Genomic DNA, 18,357 nt, shown 5'->3' with positions numbered 1-18,357 from the left:
TTAAGGTCTGTCATGAAGTTTGCAGTCCTATGTCCCAGGGACTGCAGTTATTTGGGCTTGCCAGCAGCTTCAACATCTGTTTGTGTTAGGACTTACATGGCAGGTGGTTAGAAGCCACAGTTCCTCCATGGCTGCTAGTGAGACGTCCCTGTACCTCTTCTCTTCAGCCTTTCATCCATTTGTGTGCATGCCTTCATGACCCCACAGTGGCTTCCTCCAACGAACTTGGTCTTTATAAAATCCTAGAAAGTGAGTGGTATCTAAGCCCTGTGTCTTTTATGCCCCACTTTTGGAGGTGGCAAGCAGCTAGTGCTCCTTCTACCATTCTTTTTATTAAGAACGTAAAGCTAGCCACACGGAAGGGGGATGGAAGGAGGGGCCAGCTTTTGAAGGAATAATATAAAAGAATTTGTGAACATGTTTTTTTAAATGTGGATGTATTTGTGTGTGTGCGTGTGTGTGTGTGTGTGTGTGTGTGTGTGTGTGTGTGTGTGTGTCTATGCCACTTGTGTGTGGGTGTCCATGGAGGCCCGAAGAAGAGGGTGTAAGCTGCCTGACATGGCTCTGGTAGTGGACTTCATGTCTTCTGCAGGAGTGGCTCATACTCTTAACCACTGAGCCATCTCTTGAATCCCTGCCACTGTAGGGAAAGGCATTTGCTGTCAAGTCTGATGACCTCAGTTTGAGCCGTAGGACCCACATGGTAGAAGGAGAAAACTAACTTCTTCAGGTGTCACAAGCACACACAGAATAAACAAGTACATAATTAAGAAACCACCAGCAACAAAGGCTCTAGCAAGTGCTCAGCAGAGAGAGTTCATTGGCAACAAAGTCATAGTTTCATTTTTTTCAGGAAGTAGCCCACATAATTAAAGCTTGGATACTAGAGAGAAACGAGCTCAGGGAGGCAAAGTTCTAGAAATCTGCACAAGGTCCTCACTGAGACATAATGAGTACCAATCAGAGCACACATGTGAGGAAAGTATACAAAGCTGGGAAGACACTAAACACACTGGCAGACTGGACTTGACACACATGCAGCCCAGGAGTAGGTCATGTTTCCACTATCGAGAGTGGAAAAAGAGCACTTACCAGAGTATTGATTGCTCATATTATTGGCCCAAGACTGCTGTCCTGCAAACAAATTCACAAGAAATACATTTCTTCCAAATAACTGTTCTAGAACAGTTCTGTATTTGTGAAAACACAAATTAGCGTTCACTGGGTTAGGATTCATAGCAAATGGTATTCAAACAAAAATTATCAGTGATGTGGGAAAAAGATGCTTATCGAGAAGAGTCCCTGAAAACACTGACAGCAGCAGTGTGAGGGACAGGATTAATTTCAACGGCATGTACACAGCTCCTGTACTCATTCTTTGAATGAAACTCTCTCTCTCTCTCTCTCTCTCTCTCTCTCTCTCTCTCTCTCTCTCTCTGTGTGTGTGTGTGTGTGTGTGTATGTGTGTGTATATACCCAAATTGAGCTTCTAAAGATAACAAGTATACTAGAACTGATTTAATAAAAACCAAATTTAAACAGTGCAGAACAAAAGATTAGTAAACTAGAAGCTACAGTAATGGGCACAGCCAGTAAGGAAAGCAAATAGAAAGAACATTATAATTTTAAGTACTTAATATGTGTATGTGCAGTTGGAAACCCCAAAGGGAACTAGTGAGATCAGAGAAAGTATTTGAAGTGGTAATAGCTGGTCAATTCTGACCGCCATTTCTAAGTCTTGTGATTTAGAAATGGTGAAGGACTATATCAAATGTCAAATAGCAGGGAGCTGGGGAAGTCTTCAGCCTGTGAAATGCTGGCTTCGAAAGCACAGGGAGCCTAGCTGACTCCCAGTCCTCACTCTGAAAAATGCCTGTTGTGGTGTCACCAGTAATCTCAGTCCAGGAAGGTGGAGACACCAGAAACCTTGTCGCTCGGGTTGTGGACAGAGATCCTCACACTCAGGATTGTCTTCTGGCCTGTACTTGTACACCCTCCCACTACCATGCATTAACGAGAAAAAAAAAATACTTAAAACTGTCAATAAAGACAGAATCTTTAACAGGCCAGCAAGGCAGCGGGTGACATGCACACTTACAGCAGCGCACTTCTTTACTTCAGAATTCTGAAGAAAATAATGTTAATCCACAGTGCTCTGAGATATTACTAAAAACAGAGGAAAAGAGGGCTTTCTTATACACAAAAGCAGACAAAGTTTATTATTGGCAGATCTGTACCACAAGAAAAGGCAGAATGAAAATAATCTCACATGGATTGGATTGATATAAAGGAGTGAAAAGCACTTGAAATAATAGATATAAAAGATATTAGAATTCTCTCAAAGTAATTTAATGTTTATTGTAAAACTTAGAAATGTTTGGGGTGTGATTTGAGGAAATTTGGTAGACTCTTGCCCTATTGTCAACACCCTTTATTTTTCTGAGATGGGTCACATGAATGCAATTGCAGTTATCTGTCAAGTGTGATGTTTATGCATAGTGACTTTTATATATAAAGTTGTGTGTGTGTGTGTGTGTGTGTGTGTGTAGTACATACACATGCTGCATGCATGTAGCGTTGAACCCACCGGAACTGGGATTGTAGGCAATTGTGAGCCATTTTCAGGGAACTGAACCAGGGCCTCTGCATGACCAGCAAGTGCTCTTAAGCTCTGTGCCATCTCTCCAGCCTTCTATACATTTTTTTCCCTCTTAATTTTACTCCTTCTAGAGTCCATAGCTTTCTTTCATGTATATTTCAAGTGATTGTATGTGGTATAGAAACACTTAAGTAGTTGGTTTGTAGAGAGCACAAAGTTGAAATTCATGAGTATAAAGAATACATTTGTTGGAGGAAAATCTTACTTTGCAGAATGAGTTGCAGATGTATTAATTTTTTATATTTATTGCCGTAAAGCAAAAATTTTGGTGGCAATGCTGAAAGCAGCATTTGGTTGGTGACTACCAGGATTCCAAAATTGTAGTCTTTTAGAGTTGTCAGAAAGCCAAGTGATTCTGATGCATGTCTCTGACCACATCCTGAGAAACATTGCTTTAAGCTGTGTATTTTAGGAAAGATTTCCTTAATACCCCTAGAATTTTTAATAGGTCTGGTTTATAGTATTCTTCCTTTCTTTCTTCCTTTCTTTCTTTCTTTCTTTCTTTTTCTTTCTTTCCTTCTTTCTTTTCTTTCTTTCTTTCTTTCTTTTTTCCTTCCTTCCTTCCTTCCTTCCTTCCTTCCTTCCTTCCTTCCTTCCTTCCTTCCTCCCTCCCTTCTTCCTTCCCTTCTTCTCGTTCTTTTTAGATGGTTGCTGGGAGTTTATTTTCTGCTTGGTGCAAGGCACAGTGATAAGATCAGGGAAACTCAGTGCTGTGAACTATCTTCTGCTGGCGTCTGTTGCTGCAGCCTTCCTACTGGATGAGTGGATGGAGCTCTGGCCTAGCACCACATAAGCTTGGGGTGGCTAATGGTTTTGCCAGCTCAGGACCGGTCCCCGGTGTTGGCCTGTCCCAGGTGGATGACTGACTTTTCTTCACTGTTTCAGGAATGATCAGGCTTCTGGAGCAGTGGGGAGTGTGTGGGAAGGGAGGGGCCTTCTGCTCAGGAGACTCTATCTCTCGGTCACTGTGTCTGTGAATGAAAATTGACTTCCTGAAAAAGAAGCTGGTGCATCAATGGCCCGGGTCAGCCTTAGGGAGACCCTGGATGTGGGGCACGGTGTCCCGTGTGTGTGTGTGTGTGTGTGTGTGTGTGTGTGTGTTGGGGTACCAGACACTTCTGCAACTAGCAGTTACAGGACAAAGAGCCCAGGTGTCGCTGCTGCTGAAAGTGATGGCTGACATGTTTTTTTTTTAGGGCTTACATTCTGTGGAGACCTAGTAGTAACTCCTCGAGGGCCATGGCGTCGTCATGGGTACCAATGCCTAGGGCATTAGGCTGTGGGGCCTATTTGCAGGGATGACCCACAGAAGACTGTTACTCAGGCGTGTGCGTGACGTGCATGTGCATACTTCCTGCGCAAGCCTATAGTGGACATGCCATCACCAAAGCCAGGAGTTGTAGTATAAGAAATAAGTAAAAGAAAGAAATTATCTTTTCATGTGGGAAAGGGGTCATTAAGAAGCAGATCGTTTAAAGGCATGGTATAATTTCCTACAAGGGCCTTAACCCCCTTCATGGAGTAATGTCTTTTGGGGGTTATATAGATCACCATTAAAAATCATTACATATGTATATGTATGTATTCATACATGTATGCATGTGCAGCAATACACTGGACAGCTTGTGGGAGCTTTCTGTCCATGTGGGTACCAGGGATTGGTTTCAGAACTTCAAGCCTCGGGGCAAACTGGGAACCTGCTGAACCAACCATCGTGCTGGCTCTAGACCACCAGTTCTGCTATGTGCCAAGTGAGCAGATAGAGAGAACGTGTGTGCATATGTCTGTAAATGTCTGTTGTCCTATGTCTGTTCGAGCCTGAAATGTTTGTTTTCAGAGCATACACTGCGTCATGAGATTGTCTTGAGCTCGCAAGGGGTCAGAGTAACATTCTACAGCCCAATCTATACCCACTGGCTTAGCTTCAAACCGGCAGACAACTGCCGTGATGTTACTGGTATTTATTAGAGCACAAGCAATTGAAATAACATTAAATTAAAAATTTTGCGACTACGTATGAGAGCTGAAATAATCCCAGTGTTGGAGAATAAGGAAGTTTCCCACAAAGGAGGGTGTGCCTGTGTGAGTGCCCAGGTGTATGTTACCTCAGTCACCTCCATAGTACCGAGAGGGCAGCTGGTACACAGCCAGGTCTGCAGGTGTCTGATACGGAACGCCCTGGAGAGAAACAGCTAGAGTGAAATGTATCCAGAACAATATGGGGGTGGATGTAGGGGTGTGGGTGTGGGTGGGATGAGGGTGGGTAGGGTGGGGTAGGCAGGTGGGGATTTGATTCAGTGTGGTCCCTTTAGTGTTCTCTAAAAACAAACCTGTCTTGTCCTTGGATTCTATGACTATGTGGAACTCTTGGGAATTTTTCTGAGTAGAAAACAAAACCCAGTCTTTGTTGATATGTCCATTCTATTAAAGGTTCTTTCTGGGCTAAGTCAGTCTGTCTCGTATTTGCTTGGGCTTTCTCTGGGTGTTTGGATTTGGAGAATTGAAGGGCTCTCTTTTATATACGCCGGCTTTTGTTTTTTCCCTCTTAGTGTCTATTATACCTATTTGCAAATCTGAATAAATGCGATAGGTTCTATGTGTCCTTGAAGCTTCTCTGCTGTGGTTAAATGATACATTTGCTTCTCTGTATTCACACATGTGTGCGGAGGTGTGAGTGTATTTAGATCAGATCTTTTCTTGGAGAATGTTACTTTATTTTACAGTCAAGGAAATTGGGTTTTAGGATTCAGGCATTATTTTAGTCTGTCTTTATTTTTCCTTATAATCTGTTCCCCACCATCTCCTCTATGGGAGAGAAATCTGTCACATACAGAGGTCTCAAACTGGACTCCTGTAGTAGCTGGTATTGGTTGTCAGCTCGACATACTCGAGGGAACCAAATGTGAGGCACTACCTCCCTCAGATTGCTCTGGAGCATGTCCGAGGGTCATTGTCTTGGCTACTGATCGATAGAGGAGGGCCTTGCCCACTGTGGGCAGAACTATGCCTGGACTGGTGGTCCTAGGCTGGGGAAGAAAGACAGCAGGTAGAGAGCAAGCACTCCTCCATGGCCTCTACTTCAGCTCTGTCCTTCAGGACCCTGCCTTGAGTCCCTCAGTAATGGAGTGCGACCTGTGAGCTGAGATAAACTCTTCCCATCAAATTTCTTTGGGCATTGTGTTTATCACCACAAGAGAAAGCACAGTAGGACATTGGGCATCTTCCCTCGGCATAAATGATCATGTCCAGAATGGACCGGGACAGTGGCAGGTTCTGTGCGTTATGAACAGTCTCCTGGCTTCCAACGTGCTGCGGGCAGATTGGCACTGGTGGGCGGCAGCACAGACCCCTTCCTGCCGGGAGTTTCAGTAGGATAGTTTTTGGCTGGGCACTAGCTCAAGTAGCTGTACAGTGACATTTCATCCTTGCTTAGCCAGCGTAAAATTGGAAGGGTAAAGTAGTCATTTTATAAAAACAGTTTGGTATGCTGGAGAAGGAAATAAATAAGAACATGCTATTTTATTAGAAAATAACATCTCGGCCCAACTGTGTTTATTGGATGGATTCAAAACTCCTTGGGTCCTCTTGAAGTCTGTTTTTAAGTGCTGTTGGCTCTTCTTGCCCCATGCTCGCTGGGCATCAGGCATCTCTCAACTCTTGGGGTCTTTGTTGCTCTGCCTTTAAACTTTAAAGTCTCCTTTTTTATTGTGTGTATGTTGCCATGGAGTGTACCTGTGCGAGGGCCAGAGAGCAGCTTGTCTGGGAGGTCGTTTGCTCCTTCCACCATGGTCCTCGGGATCAGACTCAGTCAGGCTTGCACCATCAGTCATTGCACTACTGCTGGCCTGTCAACTGTTTGTTCATTTTTAATAATACAGTATCTCCTGAACTTTTTACTCTCCTGGTCCTTGGCAGCTGGAGTTCTAAATGCCTCGTTGCTCACTTGGGTCCCAGTGCTGGACATCTGTCTCTTATGTCTTTCTGATGTATTCAGCATCCGACTTTGATTGATAGTTCTATAGCTTTATCAGTGTGGTGTCAGGTCAAAGTGGTTTCTGCTGTTGACAGTGTTGTGTTCACGCTCTTCTTCAGAGCAGTAGCTTCTGAAGCCTCTCCCCGCATCTCTAACTTACAGTGCTGGTCTCTGCCTCCACTTGTCTGCACAGATCACAGGCGTGCAGTGCCCGGCCTGCATCCTGTGGTATGCTCCTATCGGAGCAGACACTTTACCTTTTCTTTTCAGGAAGTGCACAGTGGGCAAGTATGGAGAGCAAACCAGCACTAGTCCTCTTAGGACTGATTGTTAGTCAAATGTGAAATGCTCAATGTTTATCTTGGCTCATAATATCATCTTCTTAGTTTACTAGTGACTAGCTACCCATAAACATCTTGAATCCATCTCTTATAATATATAAAATAAACGATAGAAATAGGAAATAAGAAAGGGCCTAAAACAGTCTTTTTGTGTGTGTTTTTAACAAAAGAAGATTGCACTTCACTTGACATTAAAATATACATTAGGAATAATTATGGTTGTTTTTGTTACCATAATTCCACAATGAGTTTGACTATATGTTCTTTTAGTTATAAGTTAGCTTTAACCCCCTAAAATTATTGCTTCCTAATTACTTTATTTGGCATACAGCTGAGGGGTAAAGCTCATTTTCAAAAACTAACGTGTAACATGTTTGCTTGTGTTTGTTTCAGGAAAGCCTCATAGCACTGGGAGCTCTGAGCGGATTCAGCTCTCGGGAATGTACAATGTCCGAAAAGGCAAGATGCAGTTGCCAGTGAACCGATGGACGAGACGCCAGGTCATTCTTTGTGGGACATGCTTGATAGTGTCGTCTGTGAAAGACAGCTCGACTGGAAAGATGCATGTTCTGCCCCTCATTGGCGGAAAGGTAAGTAAAGCAAGAATACTGACGTCTTCCAGCATTAGTAAGGACCTCCATCCGTTTCTGTAATAAGAGGGACATGGGGTTGACCTGTCTGAGTTCTCACTTTCACTGTGTTCCGCTGGTGGGCATTGTTGTTTATTGGAGCTGGAGAATCACAGTGCCATTGGCTCACAGGAGAGAGCGGCCCAACAGTGTCATCGTTCTGTTTCAGAGTGCCAATGATAATGTCCTCATAAGTAGGCATTCTTTGTGCTGTCGAGCACACGGCCCAGAGTGCAGGACACTCTTCCTGAGTCTGTGTGTAGGAATAAGCAAGTGATGATGGAGATGAAGATCTCCTGGTGCAGAACTCAGGCCAGACTCCCATTGCCCTCTGCTTCCTGCTTAGTGACTTAGTGGGATCAGCGTCCTTAGTTTACTGTGAACTGGAAATGGCACCCATACACTTGGCAGGAATTTCCAACATTACCGGTTGCTTTTCTTTGGGCATGTTAACTATTTCATGCCCATTGCTTATAAAATAGAACTTTTTTTTTGAGGGAAATATTAAATTTCCTGCTAGTTAGTTATAAAGAAGTATTAAATTCTCTGTTGTGGGAATAGCATGACTATAAACACATGTCAATGTTTGCTGCTTTTTAAATGACACAATTTTTAAAGGGGAAGATTTGGATAAGAAATGGTTTGTTGGAATTGGGGACATATAAACCAAGAGTTCTCTTTACAATATTTTTACTCCTGGATAGGAAAAGAGGTGGAAAACGCAATTAGAGAGAAAAAAAAATTAAAAGCCAATTTTCATTTTAAGAAATCCAATCTTAAAAAACTTGACCAGTGTCTGATGTGTTCTGAGATTCAGAATGGAAGGTCAGGCTGTATGTGCATAGTGACTTTGATGCTCAGCAGCTCTGTAGTTTGGCCCGCCCTTGTGAGTGCCCTGCACAAGGTCCTCTCCTCTTCTGCATACACTAGTCCTAGGAAGGCTGGTGCTCAAGCATCGCACCAGACTGAAGAGCAGATTTAGGTCTGTCACTCTCCCATTCTGAAAGCACTGCGTATTTACCTCCTCTGAGCACTAAGGCTGCTGAGTGAAACCACGTATGTAGTCAAGGAGAACCTTGAGCTCCTGATATTCCTGCCTGGGATCACAGGCGTGTGACATCAGTTTCATGTGGTATTGCAACTTATTATTGAACATTTTGTCTTTTCATGGACTACTGAAAGTTTTGTATTTAATGTTTGATGCAGTTAGACCTAAATTCTGTCTGTCTGTGATGCTGGGATTTGCACAGGCAAATGTGAATATAACACTATTAAATATCTTTTATGGTTGAAGGTACTATGTTTGATCTGGGAAATGAGAGTCACGATCTGTATCTTTGAACAGCTTGATTCCGAATCAGGAGATGTAGGGTGGGTACATCATCACCTGCATTACAGCTCTAGGAGAGATTCAGAAAGCAAGAGCACTGTGGGAGGTTAGGAAAAGGCCAGAACTTTGAAGGAAAGAGAGAATTTTGTAATGAAAGTTGTAACGATACTAGAACTTGAAGGGTGAAAAAAAATCTTTTGACATATAGTGGAATGAAGATTGTACCCAGAGAGGCAGAAAAGCACATGGAGTGTTCAGGTGAGGTCAGAAAAAGCTAGCTATAATTAGCATTGCCATTCAGAGTCTCCTCCTGTTTCTCAGGCTTGGTATTGGACAGACTTCACTATTGAGTGAATTGAAAGTTAATAGCTTCCGCTTTTTACAAGTAGATCTTGTCAAACCTGCTTTGTACTGTTTTAAAATAATGGGGCTTGCTGTAGACCTGGGTCTTTTAAAACCTGTTGACCCAGTTGAGAGAAAATAATTCACTTTGTGTAATTTGAGCTCTCAGTAATATTGGTGTATTTCTTTTTGTCATCCTGTTTCATCTGGTAAAGGAAGAGTGAGATTGAACCCTTTTCCTTTCTTTTTAGTCTCTGGAAGAGCTAGAAGTGAAGTGTGGAGTAGGCAGGTCAGAGTCTAGGGATGGCTGTTCTCCTATCAGTTTTCCTCACCAGAGCATGATCAGTTTACAGTTTTCAAATAACAAGTGGCTACATTGTTAAAGGAATCTCACTTGGGCCAGTGAGTTGTCTCCATGGGTAGTGACACTTGCTGCTAAGCCTAATGACCTGAGTTCAATTCCTGGGACCTGCATTGGAAGAAGGACAGAACTGACTTGTGCAAGCTGTCTTCTGACCTCCATATGCACCTTAGCCCCTGTGAACACAGACACACAAATAGTGTAATGTTTTAAAAAGCTAAAGCTCTCTCAGCATGTTGAAAAATATTGATATGTTTTTTATTCATTTTGTAGTTATGCTAAACTTACTCTTTAGAATTAAGCAGATTTTTAGATAAATGCATTTAAGTAAGGCTTTTTAATACCTATTCAAATAAAGACGAAGGAATAACAAATGAAATAAATGTTTACCTTTTGTTTCATATATTACTGAGTATTATCCAGGATGGCCATACTTTAGTGTTGAATGAGTGAGTTTATTAAGTGTATAGTAAAGAAAAATAAAAGAATAAATCTCAGGTATGGAGGTGGTGATAAACGGAAGAGCATAGGAAACATCACACCAGTCAGCACAGCACCCAGTACAGACTCCAGGAGCAGCGAGACTAAGAAGATGGTGGGCATGCCTTGAGATAGGGGCTTTTCACTGCATATATTCCATAAGATTTCATGTTTACATTGTTTCCATTTCCGAATGTTTCAATCTGTAAATATTTCACAATTTTTAACATAATTTTTCTACTGATGAACATTTGGGTTGCTTCCATGTTTTTGTTGTTAGGTTGTTGCTGACAGAATCTTAGAGTGATATGCCTCCTGGTAAACACATTGTTTTGAGGCAGAACTTACAGTTGTTTACAAGAGACTTTCTGTGCTCATCGGTATTTTATAGAGAAGTATATGTCTATGCTGACACTGTACTGACACTAGGTATATCTTCTTTTCTGTAAGTCTTTGTTGAAAAGCCCATGCTTGGCTTCAAGGGGTGTATCTTGCTTTCTTCTTAGTACCCATAAAACAATTTTCATTAAACATTCAGCACCAAAGCTGTGAATCCCAGTTTGACCTGAGTCTAGGTCCTGGAAAACCTAGGGGAACTTTCTAGACTTAAGGTGACAGTGAAATCTGTGCCTCCTGCCCACCTCCCTTCCCCAGTAGGAGTGGGTCACAGGGCAAACCCAGGGCACCCAGATAGAAACAACAAAGACTGAAACACTAACTTGGAGATCTTGGTTTCTAGCAGTGATTTCTCATTCATATCATGTGTCCACTAGGAGCTGGCGGCTTTTGGAGTTGATTTCTCTTTCTGTACACTTATTTCTGTAAGAGCCCTTCCTGATCCTCTGTTCTGTTGTCTAGTCTGTGCCCTGTGGCAGAGGAAGAACTAACTGAAACATCGTTCACTGGCTCTTATCTGTTTAAAGACTTACTTTTGTGTCTGTGTGATGCAGGTGCGAAGGGCATCAGCTGCCCTTTGACTCATTCCCAACCTGCTTCTCTGAGGCAGGGCCTCTTCCTGAACCTCAGGCTCACTTCTTGGCTAGACTGGAAACCAACAAGCTGCAGCTGTCTCTCTGTTCCCACCCACGTTGGAGCTATAGCCTATTGACTGTAGCCATGTGTAAGGAATGCCTGGTGACTTCTTAAATGCTCTCTGATGAGAAGTACCACTCCTCTCAGCAGCTTGTAGGCAGAACTAGCAGTAATGACTTCACCTTTGTAGGACGTCTGCTTTACTGTCTTTGTGCTCGGCATCTTTCCACAGGTGGAAGAAGTGAAAAAGCACCAGCACTGTTTAGCGTTCAGCTCTTCTGGGCCTCAGAGCCAGACGTACTACATCTGCTTTGATACTTTCACGGAGTACTTACGGTGGCTGCGGCAAGTCTCCAAGGTAAGCAGTACATTTGCAGGAGCCTACAGCCCTTAGGATTGTGCCTTACTTCGTTCCCAAACACTGTTTTCTGCACTGTGTTTTTTCTTCTCAGACTAATGGCTAGCAACTTTTAGTGTTTAAAAGCTAAATACGGGTGAAAATGAACACCTCCCACTAATCGTAGTTTGGTGTCACTGACTGTGTGACACTAAATCCTAGTCTCCAAACATAGCATTTTAAAGAAAAGTTAATAGATGTATCTCCCTGCCTGCCTGCCTGCCTTCCTTCCTTCCTTCCTTCCTTCCTTCCTTCCTTCCTTCCTTCCTTCCTAGAATTTCATTTGAGTATTCATCTCTCTTTCTCCTTCTACCCCTCCAATTCTTTGTATTCCCCCCATTCATTCTCAAAGTTGTAACTTGTTTATTGGTGGTGGTGGTGGTGGTGGTGTGTGTATGTGTGTGTGAGTGAGTGAGAGAGAGAGAGAGAGAGAGAGAGAGAGAGAGAGAGAGAGAGAGAGAGAGAGAGAGAGAGAGAGAAAGACAGACAGACAGAGAGACAGAGAGAGAGAGACAATGAAAAAGATGCAGTCTACTGAGCCCGTTCAGTGTTGCTCATATGCACATGTGTTTAAGGTTTGCGGCTGAGCACTTGGGACGGGATAACTATCAGGAAGCTCATCCTTGAAGAAGCCTGATGCTCTCTCCTTCATCAACCACTCATTGCCTGTAGCTCTGCATCTGAGGCAGAGCCTGTGACTGGCCCTTCAAGATAGCCACTGTGGTACAGTAGTTGCATTCATTTCTTGAGATAGTGATAGCTGTCTAATTGGACTTCAGGTCCACTCATTGTGAGGGCATTCATGCCTGGTACTGTAAATCTAGGCCTAGCCAACTACCACCGGCTAGAGAAGTCATAGATCCTAGAGAGAACATACTTTGGCCATTTTCCTAAAGCCATATAATTTGTAAATTTTCAATATTAACCCTTTTATTCCCAGATAAGTGTACCTCTCACCCCCTTAAAGAAACTGTATTTGTGCAGTAGATGGAAGTGTTGTAGTCTACAACTGGGCACAGTACAGATGAGTGAGTGTGGGGTGCATAGACCAGACCGATGTATCTACAATGCAAGTCCTACACCTAAGGCTCAGAGACAGTTGCTGAAGCTGGTTGTCAGAATGACTGTAAGAACCTGAGTACCAGGACATCTTCTGTGAGACAGCGTCTCTACACGTGACACGGAAACGGCACCCATAGACTCTCAAAAAATATGGTTGCTTAAATAAGACCAGCGTAGTGAAAATGAGCCTTTACAGTTTTTGTATGGGGGATGGAGAGACGGCTCCTGTTAAGAGTACTTGCTGACCTTCCAGAAGACCTGGGTTCAGTTCCCATGCTTGACATGCAGCTCACAGTCACCTGTATGGTGACAAAAAAAGCTATACCCAGTAAAAATAAATAGGTTTTTTTTATTTGTTAGATTTTAGTAAACCTTAAATTCATTGAGTAGACTGGAATGACTATGTTAATGTTACAGATCAATGATGATAGATTGAGACTGTTTTACTAACTAGCCTAGGACAGGATAAATACAAAAGCACAGAATATGCTAGAAATCTCACAAGCTTCCCTTATCTTCTGATTATATTTTCATGTGCACCATTTAACCTCTATGTAGTCTCCATTTTTCTTTTATTCTGCCTCACTGAGTAATTTCATTTTTTTAAAATTTTATTCTGGCTATTTTATATTCCCCTAGTCCCTTGTGTATTATGCACATGTATTTGTCTCATGAAATAACACACCTTCTGTATTACCAGAATACCATATAACTAAGGTGAGTAAATGCTGATTTTTCGGGTTCTCTATGAGCAGGCATTTTTGCATCTTATTGGGAAGCGATGGGCTGGATTGTTGCACTAAGTGTTTTGGCTTTGGGCGTGCATTTTAAATGATGGTCTCTGGGTGCAAGAACATTGCCACAGAATTCATTGTCATAGTTTTAAAGTTACAATCCAATTTGTTATCCCAGTTCACTATGATTCATCGCTGCATGATGGAGTTATTTGTTGAGCAAGCAAGTAAGAGAATAACTGTAGAAACAGTTAATGGAAAACCGGAGAATGGCCTTTCCTAGGTTTTCTGCTGTACTCCTTCATTTGGACAGGCGCATGGCTGTTCTCTGATGAAGGCTGGCTCTTAGAATCTTTAGCTTTTCTCCATTTCAGAAAAGCATTGGCAGAGTTTGGTTGATGGAACTTGGATCCTCCTAACAGAGCAAATGTAGGTTCTGAGTGCACAGGAAAGCAGTTTACAGCTGAAGTGGGAAGGATGGTATGTCCCTTTCAGGGACACCCATGGGCCAACTGTGGTATAAAGTATATATATGCTTGCATAATTGTTTTAACATTCCTCTTGTGCTTGTAGCCATTAGTAGACAAGCATAAATAATATGTTTCGCATTTAGATAGTTTTAGACGTGTGTTTACAGTTAAGTGACGCTGTGGGTTCGAAGCTGATGTCCTCCTTCTCTCAGAATACAAAGCCAGCACATAATTTCTTCTGTGTCGAGATAAATTAAGCCTCTTCTTTAATTGCCTTGAACTGATCTAATGTTTACAGAAGTGTTGTAAAGAACTGTTTCCACATGACCCTTGTTCTGTTTCCAGAACATGTAGTCATGGTGCATCTATCAGAACAGGAGACCAACAGACCTATTGGCATGTCACCCTGGACTGCCATCAAGCCTGTGTGTGTCCTATCCCTTTCTGTTCTCTTTCTAATGCAAGGTACTACCTATCATTTGGTCTTTATGCTTTCTTGTCCCTACTTCTGCGTTACCGCTGTTATAGTCTATTTTCTATGACTGCCATTTTTCAGTACAGTTGAGTTGTAGAATGTCCTATATGAAATACTCTTGGTCTTGTATACCAAATGCAAAATAATATATATTAGGCCAAATATGAGCTGCTTAAATAAAAAACAAGTGAGATACAAATTTTTCAATAGTGATGAGAATGTAGAGAAGAGCATATATAAACTGACAAGTAAACCACAGCAGTTGGTCAACGCAGTTATAACAAAAAGATTGTCTTGTCTGTGGAGCACCACAGTTGGTAAGCTACTATTCTAATTCTCTTAAGCATTTACTCAGTACCTCTGCTAAGGTCTGTGACTTATTTATAGAGATTATAGCAAAGAAAAGTTCAGTCCCTAACAGTTGCAGGATTGTGCTAATTAAGTAAATGCACAAATGTTCATGTCTTCTAGACCTTTACTTTGAATTGTGATAGATTAAAGCCTCAGTTGGAAATCATAGCACTAACTGTACTCTACATATATGATTTGACTGTTCAAGAGCTTCTATTACAGGAGTAGACAAAAAAGCAGAACACAAGAGATAGATTCACGAGCTTTATCTCCTCAGTAGAGTGGGAAAATATTTAGTTCTGTCTTGATAATTGTGATCGTCGGGTGTTAGCTTGGTTAGTGTTTCTTAGCTGTGGTTGGATAATGTACTGTCTCTGTGGTTTAGATGAGCCTCTCATTCTAATTGCTCAAATTATGAACAGATTTAGACACCAGACTTCACTGGGAAGCAGTGTAGGACAGTGTGTGTGTGTGTGTGTGTGTGTGTGTGTGTGTGTGAAGGTTAGTAATCTAAATAAGGTAGTCATTACTATTCTATTACTTCCTAGCTATATGATTTTACCTAGGATTCAAATATTAAGCTTTGTTATCTGATAGAAGGGAGAATAATGGTGTTTCTTATGGATTGTGTGAAATGCATGTGTAATGGACCTATACAGCTCTAATAAGTATATGTGTGTCTGTGTGGATGTACATAACTAAGCAGATGTGCTAATTTTATGACTGTCATTTCTGCCATTATCACTTGATCAGGCCATTGTTTAAAGACTTATTTGTTTATATTATTTCTAGCAAATAAGAGAACACATGTTTTGTTACTCCAAGTTGGGTAAACTCTGATGTTCTCAGTCATAGGAGCTGTTTTGGGAAGTGATGGATATTCTGTGAGAAAACAGGGGTCTGGGAATGGCTTAGTGTAAACATTAATCTCAAACAGCACATACGTACTTGAGAAACTTCCCACATGTCCGACGTGATGCAGATAGTCTGTAGGATCCTGGTCAGTGTGTTCTAAGATGCAGCTAGCTCTCCAGGACCGCAAATACTTCATTTCATCTTATTTTCTTATTTTATTTTTACTATTATGGTTAGTAATCAAAAACAAATTATAATGAGCTATTGGAGAAGAAATAAATGCAGAATTCTTCATTTGGGTAGAATTTGTATATAAGGCTCTGGGCAGATTATGATGTTTAAACCCCAGTATTGGGAACAAACATCATAATCTGTTTAACCCCAAATCCAGGGAGGGTAGGCAGGGGGTACTAACAGAAGGTGGGGTGGGCGTGGCTTCTACTCAGAATTGGTTGTCATCTGCATTCTTCAGATGTAGTATTAGGAAGCTAGGTACTTTTTAGTCATACCCAAGGTCACTATGAAAACTCTTTATGTTGAGAGAACATAAGATTCATTTTGAAGAGGATTTATAATACAAGCAACATGAAAATTGTATTTTGTATTTTAATGTCCTTTTCCCTACCCTAGTCATAATGAAAAGATACAGATTACCAAATTCCAATGGTTTTTAAATCAACACGACCCAGATAAGTAATTTTAAAAGAAAGTTCTTAAATTTCAGTGTGTGGTTTTGGATTTTAGCTCTGAGAGCAGTGTTTTTGTTATGTCAGTTGTTTTTGAGAAAATGGTTAAAAGTTTATTGCAGACTAATTGTAGCACTTGGCATTGCTTGCCAGAGGCAGGAGCTTCGGGTTTATATTGGGCGTATGTTAGTGAAAAATCCTGTGGGACAGTGACGGCATTGGTTTTGAAGTCATCTCTAAAGTACAAATGTGCAGCATGTTTTAGAAATTCAGTAACGAGCTTGTATGCAGTGTGAAGGGGCCGTCCGTTTATTCAGCATACAGACTCAAATCTAGGGTGTTTTCACTATGGTGTTTTCACTATACTTTCAGACATACCTGTGCCACTGAGGATTTGCTAACCTACTTGTCCACATTTGTAGCCAAATTTTTAGAGCATGCTTTCCTTAGACATGTTGATTGATCCTGTGACCTCTCTTCAGTGTCACTTTTTATGTGAATCTGTAACCTAACCTCAACCTGATGTTAATTTACACATGCTAAAAGTGGAATTGGGTCACTGATTTAGCATTGTGTGTATGCGTTTCTGACTTTGGTTTGGTTTGTTGTTTGAGGTGTTGGTGGTGGGGGTGGGGATGGCAGTGGTGGTGGTTGGGTGCACTCACAGCCTAGGCTAACTCAGTACTTGCTATATAGCAACAAGCTAGTAACAAGCTATTCTTTAAATTGTGGTTGTTTTTTTCCTCTGCCTCCAAATGCTGAGCCACACTAGCTTTGTATTTTTAACTTTAATTACAGAATTGTCAAATATTATGAAGTAGAGTTAATGTTTTTAACACTAGCATATCTGTAACTCACCTGCACAGCTAACAGTTCATGGCCACACTGTTTAAACTGTCTGTTCCCTTTCTCTGCATAGCTACAATGCAGTATAGGACTCTCTGCAACTCTCTACAGTGAGACATAGCTTACAGATCTAACCACAAAACCACTCCTTCATGCTTAACAAGTGTTTCAGATAATAAATATTTTTTCTTTAAATTCTTAAAAATGTTTGTCTATGAATATGAATGTTTTGCTTGTGTGGATATACGGGCACCCTCTGGATACTTGGGGATACTTGCAGAATGTCGAAGAGAGCATTTGATGGAGCTGGGAACTGAACTCTGGTCCTCTGCACCAGCAAGTGCTCTTGATCATCTCTCCAGCCCTGTTTCAGATCATTGCTGTTACAAGTATGCTTCAAAGAATACTAAGTTGCTCTTCTAAGACAAATCGGATGTTTTCAATTATTAATTAGCTAAAGGAAGCTGGCAATGACTTACCACTTGGCACTAACTTACAGAAAAGAATTGGCTGGAAAGCACAGAAACGCACAGGTAGGAGTTTGTCTTGAATAATTCTGACCTCAAGTGTTAAGGACCAGGACCATCTCAGGTTCATTTCACCCTGACTTTAGAATATTTGCACAGGGGTAGTGAGCTGTTCCCAGGGAAGAGAGCCTGAGCTTAACTTTCGAACTGTTCGTTGTATATCCTGTATAAAAGAGGGCATAAAGGTAACTTGGTGTAATGGAGTTGATTTCTCTCTATTGTGTCTACTGCCTTGGCTTTGGTTTCATTTAGAAGAGTTTCCAATCCTTATTGAAAATGTTTGGGCCATTTGAGATTATAGAATTTCAGATTGATAATCCTCAACTTAGACTGTTTCTGATAATGGCCTCCCCTTTTGCTTTCTGTGGAGAAAGGAAAAGGCACATCATGGTCTCTTCTGAGGACCTCAGTAGCTCCGAACTAGCCTAAATCAGACTGGTTTGGTTAAAATGTAATTATCATCCTAGGTTTTCTTCAGGGCCATGTAGCTTGTCAGTGTGTCTGTTTGTGCTCACATGGCCAATGTATTGGCAGTTGGGGTCTGACTTACTTCCTAACTGGGACTTCACTGCTGTCACTTGTTCCTGCTGTGTGACTCTCTATAGAAGTGTATTTTATGTCTTGGGGCCCTCATCTGAAAAGGAAGTAAGTCATTGCTGTGAAGGGCAGGAGCAGACTTCATGCTGAATTAAAGCTTACGTGAAATGATGACTAAGTGACACCCTTGAAATAAAAGTGAGCTACACAGTGAGCCACGTTCGAGTTTTCATGTGCTAAAAATGTTCTGAGGCCCAGATTTAACTCAAG

The 18,357-nt window shown here is 41.6% G+C and overlaps 1 protein-coding gene across 1 annotated transcript in view; it reads left to right on the top strand.

The window, feature by feature from the left end:
* PHLPP1 (PH domain and leucine rich repeat protein phosphatase 1) overlaps positions 1-18,357 on the top strand; it is a gene marked incomplete at its 5' end in the record, with an annotated part of 196,198 nt that overhangs the window by 88,394 nt on the left and 89,447 nt on the right. Inside the window, 2 exons of the mRNA XM_080926865.1 lie at positions 7,367-7,563; positions 11,380-11,505. Of these exons, the coding sequence (XP_080782991.1) occupies positions 7,367-7,563; positions 11,380-11,505 (323 nt within the window). The remainder of the gene's footprint in view (positions 1-7,366; positions 7,564-11,379; positions 11,506-18,357) is intronic.

Source organism: Micromys minutus (genome assembly GCF_963924665.1).
Source record: "Micromys minutus genome assembly, chromosome: 12".
In the NCBI taxonomy this organism is placed as follows: domain Eukaryota; kingdom Metazoa; phylum Chordata; class Mammalia; order Rodentia; family Muridae; genus Micromys; species Micromys minutus.
The sequence above is the reverse complement of the archived record's forward strand: the minus strand, read 5'-3'. Positions and strand labels throughout refer to the sequence as shown.